The sequence below is a fragment of the Equus asinus genome, chromosome 27, assembly GCF_041296235.1.
Source record: "Equus asinus isolate D_3611 breed Donkey chromosome 27, EquAss-T2T_v2, whole genome shotgun sequence".
Classification (NCBI taxonomy): domain Eukaryota; kingdom Metazoa; phylum Chordata; class Mammalia; order Perissodactyla; family Equidae; genus Equus; species Equus asinus.
In genome coordinates this window covers 5485590-5500614 of record NC_091816.1, presented here as the reverse complement: position 1 = coordinate 5500614, position 15025 = coordinate 5485590, and the positions used below count along the sequence as shown (strand labels likewise).

Sequence of the window (15025 nt, the reverse complement as noted above, 5' to 3'; positions counted from 1 at the left end):
GAAACATGTTGTCTCCAAAATGCCACTACACATTGTGCCTCTTTCTTGGTTGTAGGACACTCCAGATGCAACCATTTATCCTTCACCTTAGAAAGAATATCTAAACATGCCCCACACCACAAGACTCCTAGAAATTTCACTGGACATAGGGATAGAAGTCCCTAAACTTTTAATCACATTTATTTCCTACTGTCTGACAGCAAATGTCTTATTAATAAGCCTAGAGTACTTGCTACTTCTTGCTCACTGGGTCCAATCAGCATAATGTCACCAATGTTACAGACCAGTATGATATCTTGTGGAAGGGAAAGGTGATCGAGATCTATATTATGACATAGGGCTGGAGAGTTGATAGACCCCTGAGGTAGGACAGTGAAGATGTATTGCTAGCTTTGTCAATGGGGCCTCATGGGGAAAAATTCATCTGCCAGATAAATCGCTGCATACCAGGAACCAGATGTGTTAATTTGCTCAAGCAATGAAACCACATCTGGTACAGCAGATGCAGTTGGAGTCACCACCTGGTTAAGCTTAATGTAATCCATAGTTATTCTCCAAAAACCATCTGTCTTCTTCACAGGCCAGATAGAAGAGTCGAATGGGTATGTGACAGGAATCACCACCCCTTCATCTTTCAAGTCCTTGATGGTGACGCTAACTTTTGAATCCCTTCCTCTACATTAAACCAATGGACATTGGACATTTACAATTTGCTCATGGTGGGCCATAATTTGGTCCATGTTTCAACCAACCCAACAAACTGTTACAGCACTTTTAACTCTCTGAGCTACAGCATTAAATGAAGAATCTTTGCTTAGAGAGCCCATATTAATAAATTTGGCCTGATTCAATTTTATATTCCTTCCACTATTATTCCACACCCTTACTATCCATTCCTACACAGGTTTCCCACTTCTGCTTGTATAAATTAGAAAACTCTGTTAGTTCTTTTGGAGTATAGCTCACCTCTTCACGGGTCACACTTTGTATCTTATCTTTACTGAAACTTGAGTCTAGTTATAGATCTAGAAGCAAAAAACTGTGGTGAGGGTGAGTCCTGAGGAGAATCAGCATTGCTTTGATGTCAGGGGAGGCCATTTACCATTTTCTCAAGGCTAATCCCCTCAAATGGAGGTGGAAACTCTGACACCACTGTGGATGGAGATGCCACTGTGGGTGATGAGGTCACTACCACTGTGGTCGAGGAGGAAAATTTTGCTGAAGATGGGGAGGCCAATTCCACTGAGGGTGGGAGGCCTCTTCCACAAAGGAGACTCATCAGAATTTAGGGATTCAATGTTCCCATACATCCCCATCTCAACTTACAAGAGCCCATTCTTTCCCAGTCAGTGCCTTCACTTAAATAGTAGACACCCTGCAAGCCTGGGAGTATAACTTGGATTATAATTCAGCCAATCAGAGGATGAGTTTCTCCATTTAGCTTTCAGCAATTTCAGTCCTTGAGCTGCAGGAGATAAGTCTCTCTTAGGGCACACCTAGGATCTCTTAGATCATTTATGCAATGTGTGATCTTGGAATTCAAATCCCAAGATCTTCCTTTTTCTTTCCCCACATTGTCCAGTGACATTAAGAGCAATCAACCAATGTTGTTATATTCTTTAGTTTTCAAAAATTATTCAAAGCTATCATATTCAGAATCACTTGGCTCCTCACTTCTTATAAGTGATTGATTAGGAGTATCCAATGCAGATATTTTGCATAATTCTGGAAATAGTTGATGCCATGAACTATCAGTGCTCTCTTTATGAATGGAAATAGAGTCATTAGCATTTTTAATCAGATTAAAAAGCCAGTTCCAGAAATCCCAGGACCAATTCAGAAAACTCATCTTTAAAATCCTCAAATCTGTATTAGTCAGAGTTCTCCAAAGAAACAGAACCAACAGGTTATATGCAAAGATACATATGAAATTTAATATAGGAATTGGCTCACATGGTTATGGAGGCCAAGAAATCCCATTATCTGCCATCTGAAAACTGGAGAAAAAGAAAAATCTGTAGTATAATTGAGTCCAAATCTGAAGGTCTAAGAATGGAAATTGGGGGATGTTATAAGCCCCTGTCTGAGAACGAGGAGTACCGATGTCTGAAGGTGGGAGCAAATGGAAGTCTCAGCTCAAGCACAGAGTGAATTCAAGCTTCTTCTGCCTTTTTGTTCTCTTCAGGGCTTCGGATTGGATGATGCCCACCACCATTGATAAGAGTGACCTTTACTCAGTCTTCTGATTCCAATGCTAATTTGTTCCAGAGACACCCTCATAGAAATGCTCAGAAATAATGTTTTACTGGCTATCTGTGTCTCCCTCAGCCCAGTCAAGTTGACACATAAAATTAACCATCACAACAAATTATGACTTTTAATATAGAGTCAACATATCTGAAGCAAATACAATCAGAAAAAAAGAGATTTAGAAAAATTATCAAGTATAGCAAGGGATTTGAACATGATAAAATACATGGCCTACTTGACATAGACAACACTGTACCCAACAACTGAAAAATGTACATTTTAAGTACACAGGAAAGATTTGCTGATATATATACCACATTCTTGGATATAAAACAACTCAATTTCTCATGACTGAAATATTTCAGATTATGTTCTCTGTCTAAAAAAACTACAAAAATCCCCTAATATTTGAAATAAGCCATACATTTCCAAATAATCCATGCACTAAAGAAGAAAATTCAATGAAAATTCAAATATACTTTGAACTATATTATATAAAAATACTATAGGAAAAAATCAATATACAAAACCTAGTGTGTTTCTATAGACTAATATGGAATGATCAAAAAGAGAAATTAAGAAAACAATCCCACTTACAATTGTACCAAAAAGAATAAAATACCTAGGGATAAATTTAACCAAGGAGGCGAAAGCCCTGTATGCTGAAAACATTGATGAAAGAAATTGAAGAAGGTACAAGTAAATGGAAAAATACTCTGTGTTCATGGATTAGAAGAAAGAATATTGTTAAAATGACCATACTACCCAAAGCAATCTACAGATTCAATGCAATTCCTATCAAAATTCTGATGGCATTTTTTTTTACAGAAATAGAACAAACAATCTTAAGGTTTGTGTGGAACCTCAAAATATTGCAAATAGCCAAAGTAATCTTGAGAATGAAGAATAAAGCTGGAGGCATCACACTGCCTGATTGTAAACTATGTTAGAAAGCTATAGTAATAAAAAAAAAGAAATAAAAATAAAAATGGAGGGGCTGGCCTGGTAGCATAGTGGTTAAGTTGGTGCACTCTGCTTTGGTGGCCCAACATTTGCAGGTTCAGGTCCCAGGTGCAGACCTACACACCACTCATCAAGCCATGCTTTGGCAGCATCTCACATACAAAAAATAGAGGAATATTAGCACAGATGTTAGCTCAGGGCCAATCTTCCTCACCAAATTAAAAAAAACCCACACAAATGGACACCTAGATCATTGGAATGGAATAGAGAGCCAAGAAATAAACCAACACATATAAGGTCAATTAATTTAAGACAAAGAATTCAAGAATATACAATGGGGAAAGGACAGTCTCCTCAATAAATGGTGTTGGAAAAAGTGGACTGTCACATGCAAAAAAATGAAATTGGACCACCATCTTACACCATACACAAAAATTAACTCAAAATTGATTAAAGACTTGAAAGTCACACCTGAAACCGTAAAACTCCTAGAAGAAAACATAGGCAGTTAACTCCTTGACATCATTCTTGGCAATGAGTTTTTGGATTTGACACCAAAAGGAAAGGTAACAAAAGCAAAAATAAGCAACTGGGATTACACTCAGCTAAAAAGTTTCTGCACAACAAGGGAAGCCATCAACAAATGAAAAGGGAACCTACTTAATGAGAGAAAATATGTGCAAATCATTTATCTGGTAAGAGGTTAATATCCAAAATATATAAAGAGCTCATACAACTCAAGAGCGAAAAAACAATCCCATTAAAAAATGGGCGGAGGATTTGAACATTTTTCCAAAGAAGACATACAAATGGCCAAGAGATACATGAAAATATCCTCAATATCACTAATCATCAGGGAAATGCGAATCAAAACCACAGTGAGCTATTACCTCACACCTGTTAGAATGGCTATTGTCAAAAAGACAAGAGAGAACAAGTATTGGCAAGGGTGTGGAGAAAAAGGAACCCTTGTGGGAATGTAAATTGGAAGCCACTATGGAAAACAGGGCAGAGGTTCCTCAAAAAGTTAAGAGTAGAGGAGAGGCGGATCCAAGATGGCACCGTGAGTAGTCCTCTTTGTCTCTCCCCCTTCGAGTCTACAAATATTTGGACACTTATCGCTTAACAAAGGATATCCAGACAGCATCTCAGGACGTCTGAGAGACCCACGCGACTATACATTGGAAGGCAGATGGACTTTCCTCTGGGAGGATGTGGAAATAGGTGAAAACTCTCCGACCCCGACCGAACAGCCTAGTACCCGCAAGTGGCTTTCTTCCAACGGACGCCCCCAGAAGATCAACACACATCTAGGGCAGGAGCGAGCACACAACAGAGGAGCGACGGTGGAAACAGGTGACCAGTACCCTACCTAAACACCCCGCAATTACTCCTAAACGCAGAGGGAAACTTTGGAGTTGCACATCTGGGCCTGCAAGGAGAGTCTCTCCCCACCATTGGCGGGGAGATCCCGCCTGGTGTTTGCGGTGCCCGGAGGGTCCCAGAGAGAGTCACTGAGGGTACGGAGGTCTCCTGGCTGCCACTGCCGGCACAGTGGGGCTAGGGATTGCCAGAGATCTCCGAGCGGACTGGGGCTGGGTGAAGCTCCAGAGGCCGACTCCACGCCCCGGAGGGGAAGCTCCAGAGTTCCGCCTGGGCAGCAGACAAAACTCTCTGTCTGCCATTAGCAGAGGGGCCATTCCCAGCATTCAACTCCGGGAAAGTCCCAGAGAGAATCCCAGAGGGCAGGGTGACCTCCAGCTGCCATTGCCCGCCCTGTGGGGCTAGGGATTGCCGGAGATCTCAGAGAGGACTGGGGCTGGGGGAATCTTCAGAGGCCCGCTCCACGCCCCAGAGGGGAAGATCCAGAGTTCTGCCTGGGCAGCAGACAAAACTCTCTGTCTGCCATTAGTGGAGGGGCCACGCCCAGCATTCAAGACTCCAGGAAGGTCCTGGAGGGAATCCCAGAGGGCGAGGTGACCCCAGGCTGCCGTTGCCTGCCACGCGGGGCTGGGGATTGCTGGAGATCTCGGAGATCTCGGAGAGGACTGGGGCTGGGTGAAGCTCCAGAGGCTGGCTCTGCGGCCCGGAGGGGAAGCTCCAGAGTTCTGCCCAGGCAGCAGACAAAACTCTCTGTCTGCTATTAGCGGAGGGGCTATGCCCAGCATCCACAATACCGGGAGGGTCCCAGAGAGGAGAATATCAGGCAGGGTAGCAGCTGACCAGCTACCACTGAAATCAGGATCTCTGGCTATCCCCCCAAGACAGGGCTCCCCGAGTTCCTGGGGAACAGGACTGGGGCTGGGGGGAGTTCCAGCGACCCAGCTCCGTAGCCTAGGGGGAAACCCTACAGGCTCACAGCAGCCTCAGGGAAATCCTCTACACAGCACTAGTAGAAAGCACCCATCTGGCAGCCACAAGGCTGGAAGACCCCGGGACAAAAGTAGCATAGCTAGGTGAACTAACCACAGACTGTAGAAGATGCCAATAGCTCTCCTGCGACCCATAGTGGACAAGTGAGATTTTGTGGGTGCCGACAGTGATGGAGCGACAAATATAAGTGATCCCAACCCTGGCTGCTGGAAAAGCCCATAACACCGTTGCAGACCCCAAGGAGGGAGCACGTCTAGGTGGGCTGCAACAGTACGCACCAGCAGCCTGAAGCCCCCCTGTGACGGCCCCCATGGCAGAGGAGGGAATCCAAAGGACCACTGTGACTACGAGGAGGGGCCCAGGCCCAGTTAGCAACTGCGGACAGGGTTCCTGGTTGGTGCAGTATAAACAGCTGCTCCCCCACCGCAGCAGCTGAAACAAGTGAAAGGAGCAGCTAAACTCTATCTCTATGTGGAGGCACAAATCAACAACATCAAGCAATATGAAAAAATACATTAAATTTCCAGAACAGAAAGAAAATAACAAATACACAGAAAACAATCCTAAAGAAAATGAGATATATAACCTAAATGATGATGACTTCAAAACAGCCATCATTAAAATACTCAATGAGTTAAGAGAGAATTCTGACCAACAACTCAACGAGTTCAGGAGCTATGTCACAAAAGAGTTTGATATGATAAAGAAGAGCCAAACAGAAATATTGGAAATGAAGAACACAATAGAGGAGATTAAGAAAAATCTAGATGCTCTGAACAGTAGGGCCAATAATATGGAGGAAAGAATTAGCAATTTGGAAGATGGCAATATAGAATTGCTGCAGGTAGAGGAGGAGAGAGAAGCAAGACTAAAAAGAAATGAAGAAACTCTCCGAGAATTATCAGACACAATTAGGAGCTGCAACATCAGGATTATAGGTATACCAGAGGGAGAAGAGAAGGAGAATGGGGCAGAAAGCCTATTCAAAGAAATAATGGCTGAGAACTTCCCAAATCTGGTGAGGGAGATGGATCTTCAGGTGACAGAAGCCAATAGATCTCCAAACTTTATCAATGCAAGAAGACCAACTCCATGCCATATAGTAGTGAAGCTAGCAAAAGTCAACGACAAGGAGAAAATACTAAGGACAGCCAGGCAAAAGAAACTAACCTACAAAGGAACCCCCATCAGGCTATCAGCAGATTTCTCAGCAGAAACTTTACAGGCTAGAAGAGAGTGGAATGATATATTCAAAAATCTGAAGGACAAAAATCTACAGCCGAGAATTCTCTAGCCAGTGAAAATATCCTTCAAATACGATGGAGAAATAAAAACTTTCCCAGATAAACAAAAATTAAGGGAGTTCATTGCCACAAAACCTCCTCTTCAGGAAATCCTCAGGAAAACCCTCATTCCTGAAAAATCCAAAAAAGGAAAGGGGCTACAAAACCAAGAGCAGAGGAGATAAGTAGAAGGACAACAACAGAGAGTAGCAGCTCTTCATCAGAACAGATTAAACCATGGGACGAGAAACAAAGGAAATTGAAGAAAACCAGAAAACAAGACACAAAATGGTAGTGGTAGGCCCCCACATCTCAATAATCACTCTAAATGTAAATGGATTGAACTCCCCAATCAAAAGACACAGAGTGGCAGGATGGATCAAAGAACAAGATCCAACAATATGCTGCCTCCAGGAAACACACCTCAGCCCCAAAGACAAACACAGACTCAGAGTGAAGGGATGGAGAACAATACTCCAAGCTAATAATGAACAAAAGAAAGCAGGTGTCGCTATACTAATATCAGACAAGGTAGATTTCAAAGCAAAACAGATGAAGAAAGACAAAGAGGGACAGTATATAATGATAAAAGGGACTCTCCACCAAGAAGACATAACACTTATAAATATATACGCACCCAACACAGGAGCACCAAAATTTGTAAAGCAACTCTTAATAGAACTAAAAGAAGACATCAACAACAATACAATAATAGTAGGGGACCTCAACACACCATTAACACCAATGGACAGAACACCCAGACAGAAAATCAACAAGGAAATAATAGAATTAAATGAAAAATTAGACCAGATGGACTTAATAGATATATATAGAACACTTCATCCAAAAACAGCAGGTTACACATTCTTCTCAAGTGCACATGCAACATTCTCAAGGATTGACCATATTTTGGGAACCAAAGCAAACATCAATAAATACAAGAGAGTTGAAATAGTATCAAGCATCCTTTCTGATCATAATGCTATTAAACTAGAAATCAACTATAAGAAAAAAGCAGAGAAAGGTGCAAAAATGTGGAGACTAAACAACACGCTTCTGAACAAACAATGGATCATTGAAGAAATTAAAGAAGAAATCAAATATTATCTGGAGACAAATGAAAATGAGAACACGACATACCAAATCATTTGGGATGCAGCAAAAGCAGTCCTAAGAGGGAAATTCATCACAATACAGGCTCACATCACTAAACAAGAAAAAGCTCAAATAAGCAACCTCAAACGACACCTAACAGAACTAGAAAAAGAAGAACAAACAAAGCCCAGAGTCAGTAGAAGGAGGGAAATAATAAAAATAAGAGCAGAAATAAACGATATTGAAACAAAAAAGACAATAGAAAGGATCAATGAAACAAAGAGTTGGTTCTTCAAAAGAATTAACAAAATTGACAAACCCTTAGCCAGACTCACCAAGAAAAGAAGAGAGAAATTGCAAATAAATAAAATTAGGAATGAGAGAGGAGAAATCACAACAGATACCAATGAAATACAAGAGATCATAAGAGAATACTATGAAAAACTATATGCCAACAAATCGAACAACCTGGAAGAAAAGGACAAATTCCTAGACTCCTACAACCTCCCCAAACTGAATCAGGAAGAAATGGAGAATCTGAATAGGCCAATCACAAGTAAGGAAATAGAAACGGTAATCAAAAACCTCCCCAAAAATAAGAGTCCAGGACCAGACGGCTTGTCTGGAGAATTCTATGAAACATTCAAAGAAGACTTAATACCTATTCTTCTCAAACTGTTCCAGAAAATTGAGAAAGATGGAGTACTCCCTAACACATTCTATGAAGCCAACATCACTCTGATCCCCAAACCTGACAAGGACAACACAAAGAAGGAGAACTACAGGCGGAGATCACTGATGAACATAGATGCAAAAATCCTCAACAAAATTCAGGCAAACCGAATACAGCAATACATCAAAAAGATTATACACCGTGATCAAGTGGGATTTATACCAGGGACACAGGGATGGTTCAACATCTGCAAGTCAATCAACGTGATACACTACATCAACAAAATGAAAAACAAAAACCACATGATCATCTCAATAGATGCAGAGAAAGCATTTGACAAGATCCAACACCCATTTATGATAAAAACCCTCAATAAAATGGGTATAGAAGGAAGGTACCTCAACAAAATAAAGGCCATATATGACAAACCCACAGCCAACATCATACTCAATGCACAAAAACTGAAAGCCATCCCTCTGAGGACAGGAACAAGACAAGGGTGCCCACTTTCACTGCTCCTATTCAACATAGTACTGGAGGTGTTGGCCAGAGCAATTTGACAGGAAAAAGAATTAAAAGGAATCCAAGTAATGAAGAAGTAAAACTCTCGCTGTTTGCAGACGACATGATCTTATATATAGAAAACCCCAAAGAATCCATAGAAAAACTATTAGAAATAATCAACAACTACAGCAAAGTAGCAGGGTATAAAATCAACATACATAAATCAGTAGCATTTCTATACACTAACAATGAACTAACAGAAAAAGAACTCAAGAACTCAATCCCATTCACAATCGCAACGAAAAGAATAAAATACCTTGGGATAAATTTAACCAAGGAAGTGAAGGTTCTATACAATGAAAACTACAAGACTTTCTTGAAAGAAATTGACGACGACATAAAGAGATGGAAAGACATTCCATGCACGTGGATTGGAAGAATAAACATAGTTAAAATGTCCATATTACCTAAAGCAATCTACAGATTCAATGCTATCCCAATCAGAATCCCAAGAACATTCTTCACAGAAATTGAACAAACAATCCTAAAATTCATATGGGGCAAGAAAAGACCGCGAATTGCTAAAGCAATCCTGAGCAAGAAAAACAAAGCCGGTGGAATCACAATCCCCGATTTCAAAACATACTACAAAGCTACAGTGATCAAAACAGCATGGTACTGGTACAAAAACAGGTCCACAGATCAATGGAACAGAATTGAAAGCCCAGAGATAAAACCACACATCTATGGACAGCTAATCTTCGACAAAGGAGCAGAGGGCCTACAATGGAGAAAAGAAAGTCTCTTCAACAAATGGTGCTGGGAAAACTGGACAGCCACATGCAAAAGATTGAAAATTGACCATTCTTTTTCACTACACACCAAAATAAACTCAAAATGGATCAAAGACCTAAAGATTAGGCCTGAGACAATAAGTCTTTTGGAAGAGAATATAGGCAGTACACTCTTTGACATCAGTTTCAAAAGAATCTTCTCGGACACTATAACTCCTCAGTTGAGGGAAACAATAGAAAGAATAAACAAATGGGACTTAATCAGACTAAAGAGCTTCTTCAAGGCAAGGGAAAACAGGATTGAAACAAAAAAACAGCTCACTAATTGGAAAAAAATATTTACAAGCCACTTATCCGACAAAGGGTTAATCTCCATAATATACAAAGAACTGACACGGCTTAACAACAAAAAAACAAACAACCCGATCAAAAAATGGGCAGAGGACATGAACAGACATTTCTCAAAAGAAGATATGAATATGGCCAATAGACATATGAAAAGATGTTCATCATCGCTAATCATCAGGGAAATGCAAATCAAAACTACACTAAGATATCACCTTACACCTGTTAGATTGGCAAAAACATCCAAAACCAAGAGCGACAAATGTTGGAGAGGTTGTGGAGAAAAAGGAACCCTCATACACTGTTGGTGGGAATGCAAACTGGTGCAGCCACTATGGAAAACAGTATGGAGATTTCTCAAAAAGTTAAAAATAGAAATACCCTATGACCCAGCCATCCCATTACTGGGTATCTATCCTAAGAACCTGAAATCAGAAATCTCAAGAGTCCGTTGCACCCCTATGTTCATCGCAGCATTATTTACAATAACCAAGACGTGGAACCAGCCTACATGCCCAGAAACTGATGATTGGATAACGAAGATGTGGTATATATACACAATGGAATACTACTCAGCCATAAAAAAAGACAAAATTGGCCCATTCACAACAACGTGGATGGACCTCGAGGGTATTATGTTAAGCGAAATAAGCCAGTCAGAGAAAGACGAACTCTATATGACTCCACTCATAGGTGGAAGTTAGAATATTGATAAGGAGATCTGATCGGTGGTTACCAGGGAAAAGGGGGGGTGGGGGGAGGGCACAAAGGGGGAAGTGGTGTACCCACAACATGACTAACAAAAATGTACAACTGAAATCTCACAAGGTTGTAATCTATCATAACATTAATAAAAAAAAAAGTTAAGAGTAGAACCACCATATCATCCAACAATTCCTCTTTCGAGTATTTAGCTAAACATGAAAATACTAACTCAAAAAGATGAGCACCTCCATGTTCATAGCAGCATTATTTACAGTAGCCAAGATATGGAAACAACCTAAGTGTCCATCAGTGGATGAATGGATTAAGAAAAGTGACATATATACACAATGGAATATTATTAAGCCATAAAAAAGAAGAAAATCTTACCATTTGCAACAAGATGGATGGACTTTGAGGGCATTATGTTAAGTGAAATAAGTCTGACAGAGAAGGACAAATGGTGTATGATCTCACTTATATGTGGAATATTAAAAAAAAAACCTAATAGATACAGAGAACAGATTGGTTGTTGCCAGAGGCAAGGGGTGAAGGGTAGGAAAAATGGGTGAAGGGAGTCAAAGGTAAACAAACTTCCAGTTATGAACGAAAAAGTCATATGCATGTAATGTACAGCATGGTGATATAGTTAATAATACTCTATCACATATTTGAAAGTTGCTAAGAGAGTAGATCTTAAAAGTTCTCATCAAAAGAAAAACTTTTATAACTATATACGGTGAAGGAGGTTAAGTAGTTTTATTGTGTTGATCATTTTGCAATATATATAAATATGAAATCATTATGTTATACATTTGAAACCAATATAATGTCGTATGTCAATTGTATCTCAATAAAAAAGATAAGAAAGTAAATCAGTAAAAATATAGAAGTTAGGTTAATAAAAATGTATATCTAACATATGAGTGGGTAAATAAAGATTGTTTTTAAGAAATAATTTGGTTTATTTGATACTTTAAATCGTTTGGGTAGACATTGTCAAATAAGAATTGATGCTTAACCTTCCCTAGGTTATATTTGTATGGATAAAATGTTATTACTCCAGAATTTGTATGAAATTCATAGGAATTTGATATGCTAGTATAATGTTACAGTCATAAATTCAGTTATTATTTTAAATGTCGTATGCCACAGAAATAACCAAATTTACTTATCAGACCTTTAACCTCAAACATTTTAAGTCTTTTTTCACCCACAGATAATTTTTGTTTTATTTTCATTTTTCTCTGAAAATATTTGAAATTGCTTAACCAAGACAAGCAGAATAAGAATTATGAGTGATTGAATGAGCTGATAAAGGAAGACACTGTTTTTGTTTGGAACACTGTTGGTTTTTCAATGCTACATTTTCTTGATGTAAGGATATCCTTTCCCCTTTTTTTTTTCAAGTTATCTCTAGCTTATAACAATTTAGTAGACTATATTTTTGTAAACAAAAGTGAAACATTTATTTTTTCTCCCTCCTGATCCCTCCAAAATTCAGGGACTCATTGAGTATTCTTATTTCCATTGCAATGTAGAGATTTGCGTAAGTTCAATAAGAATCTGTTCTCCTTATAACAAGCCACAAGTGGAAACATGACTGGAATGTCATATTTGAGAATGATGTGCAAAGAATACAGTTTAAAGAACTAAGTTTGACTTTATGGGGCCAGTGTTTACACGGCCCTTTTGGAAAAATCAGCCTTATCTTGCAGGTGAGTGAGAGAGTGAGTTTCTGGTAGGCTCAAGACACTGAGGATATTTAGAGGACCTTGAGAAGAGAGGAATTCAACCCAAACCTATAGGTATTGTAGGCAAAATCTGGTGGCAAGTTCTTGGCTTATCTTCCTAGCCTTAATAGGCTTTTGAAAGTCTAATCCGAGATTTCTTATGGAAAGTTCCAGCAAAGCAAACTAAAAAAGACTTATGTGGCCTGTTACTATTCTTATGGCACTCTTGTAAATAATCCCAGGCCACATCTAATGAGAACAGACTTATTTGTAAAAGAGAATCAAACAGGGGGATGACTATAGAGAAAAACGTTGTTTCAATGGAAAACTATAGTGCACCCTTGTGGGTACTCAATTCTTTTATTTTCCTCCAATATTTGATTACAATGTTCAAACTAATGTTTTCCATTTTCTCCCACCATCCTGTGAGGCTCCTCTGCTAACCTGGAATCACTAAGAACTTTTCCTTTTCCCGAAATCCTACAAGCTGAAGCTGGACACATTGATGTAAAGTTCAAAGAAATCACAATAGATTATGCATAGGAAACTGTTGTGTCTGTTGCTGTGTGAGCCCCTCAGAAAGCTCACTGAAACACCCAAAACCCTCACCAAAGACACTCAAAGTGCAAACAGGGAAATTTGTCTGATTGCTGCTTCCATTCTTACTTCACTCTCTGAAGATGCTTCAAGCTGAAGTCTAGAAATCTTAACTGGCCTCCCTCTGGGTTCAGAGGCTGAGTTTACAACTATTACCTCGTTTTTCTTTTGTTGTCACAGAAAGTCCCCTTAAATGCCTGGCTGCTTGCACCATTAAGCAAATATCCTCCACTACTAAGTCTCCAGAGATAGTTCAGCTGATCCTTAATGAACAAAATGCAACCAAATGAGAAATGACCTTATATTGATAGGAAGAAAAAAGAATGCCTCTTCTTTTCTTGAACAAGAAGGAGGACAGATGATTTTATTTTTGATCAAACCCTACTCAGGCTCCCCTGAACTTTTCAAATAGACTTTGACTTTTGAACTTCTAATTTCATGTCACATTGTCCAATTTTAGCAATAATCCTGCTCAGTTGGTTTAATCATAATCCCCTTCCTCCATATCAGATCACCCTCGATATCTGATCAGGTTCTTCATCTTTCAGCATTCCCCAGGTGATGTCTGATCACCTTGGCATGCCTTCAGCAAGAATCTAACTAGGTTGGTTTAGCCGGAATACCCTCTTACCATGAGGTTTCTTGTGAGTAATTTTCCATCCCCTGACTCCTGTTCCTGGGCTATAATTTCTAACTTGCCCGTAGTGTATTTGAAATTGAGTCTGGTTCTATACTGAGGTCTTTTTTCCTCTATTGCAGTAGTCCTGAATAAAATAAGTTTTTACTGTTCTAATTATTGTCTAGCTCTGATTTTTTTTAACATTCACTATGTCAAATTCTTGGAGCAAGGCCTTAATGTATCCATAAAGTACTGATGGTGGGAGAAGCCTGTGAAAAAAGGAAAAAGAAACATTAAAGCAAAATATTGGAGATTATGATGTATGAATTGGAAGAAAGGGAAATGGTAAGCTCTGTATCTTGTCCTAAAACAGGATAAGTAAAGGTAGGTGGGAGTGGAGTTCAGGTGAAGAAACCCAGCATGAGGTTAATGGAAAGATCTGAGGAGGCAGTGAACTAAGTGCCAAAATTCTCACCTAATATGGAGGGACAGGGGGCTTTGCAAAAGTTTTATATATACAATAAAATCAAAGAGCAGGTAGAGATTGGTTTAGAGATTAGTGGCAGATGAAGACACAGACTCATTTACTTACCTATCAATCAAAAGTCAGATATGTGGGAAGGGCAGATAGATAATTAGATGAACTCTTGGTCTCTGTTGAATTGTTGCGTTTACTCCCAGTGAAAGGCCTCCTAACAAGTCAAATGTCATTATTTATTTATATATAAGAATTAATTCTTTGAGAAATATATTTGGATGCCTACACTATCCCATCTTATTATAAAGAATTGTCTTCCTGGCTTGGAGAAGGTGCATTTAGCATTTTCCCCAGCATCTGATAAGATGCAATGTAATATAATCTAAATTCAATTTCCTATTCACAATGTGTGTATCTCAGGATACATATTTCAGGACTGTGGAGTTCTTAAGTACTTAAACTTTGGAGTCTGATTACCTTAATTTAACTCCAACTCCCAAATTTACTAATTCTATAAACATGAATAATTTTTAAAATTCTCAGTTTCTTCATTTCTAAAATAAGGGTAACAATATCCACGATGTCTTAGTGAGAAAGATATGTAATGTAGAGAGAC

General features: G+C 39.3%; 1 protein-coding gene across 1 annotated transcript in view; it reads right to left on the bottom strand.

Annotated features, from left to right (window-relative positions):
- Positions 1-395: 395 nt before the first annotated feature.
- Positions 396-15025, bottom strand: part of LOC106832509 (disintegrin and metalloproteinase domain-containing protein 18-like) — a 187463-nt gene continuing 172833 nt past the window's right edge. The window contains exons 21-23 of the mRNA XM_070499714.1: positions 13944-14076; positions 13469-13575; positions 396-675 (exon numbers count right to left, since the gene is read on the bottom strand). Coding sequence (XP_070355815.1) covers positions 396-675; positions 13469-13575; positions 13944-14076 — 520 coding nt within the window. The remainder of the gene's footprint in view (positions 676-13468; positions 13576-13943; positions 14077-15025) is intronic.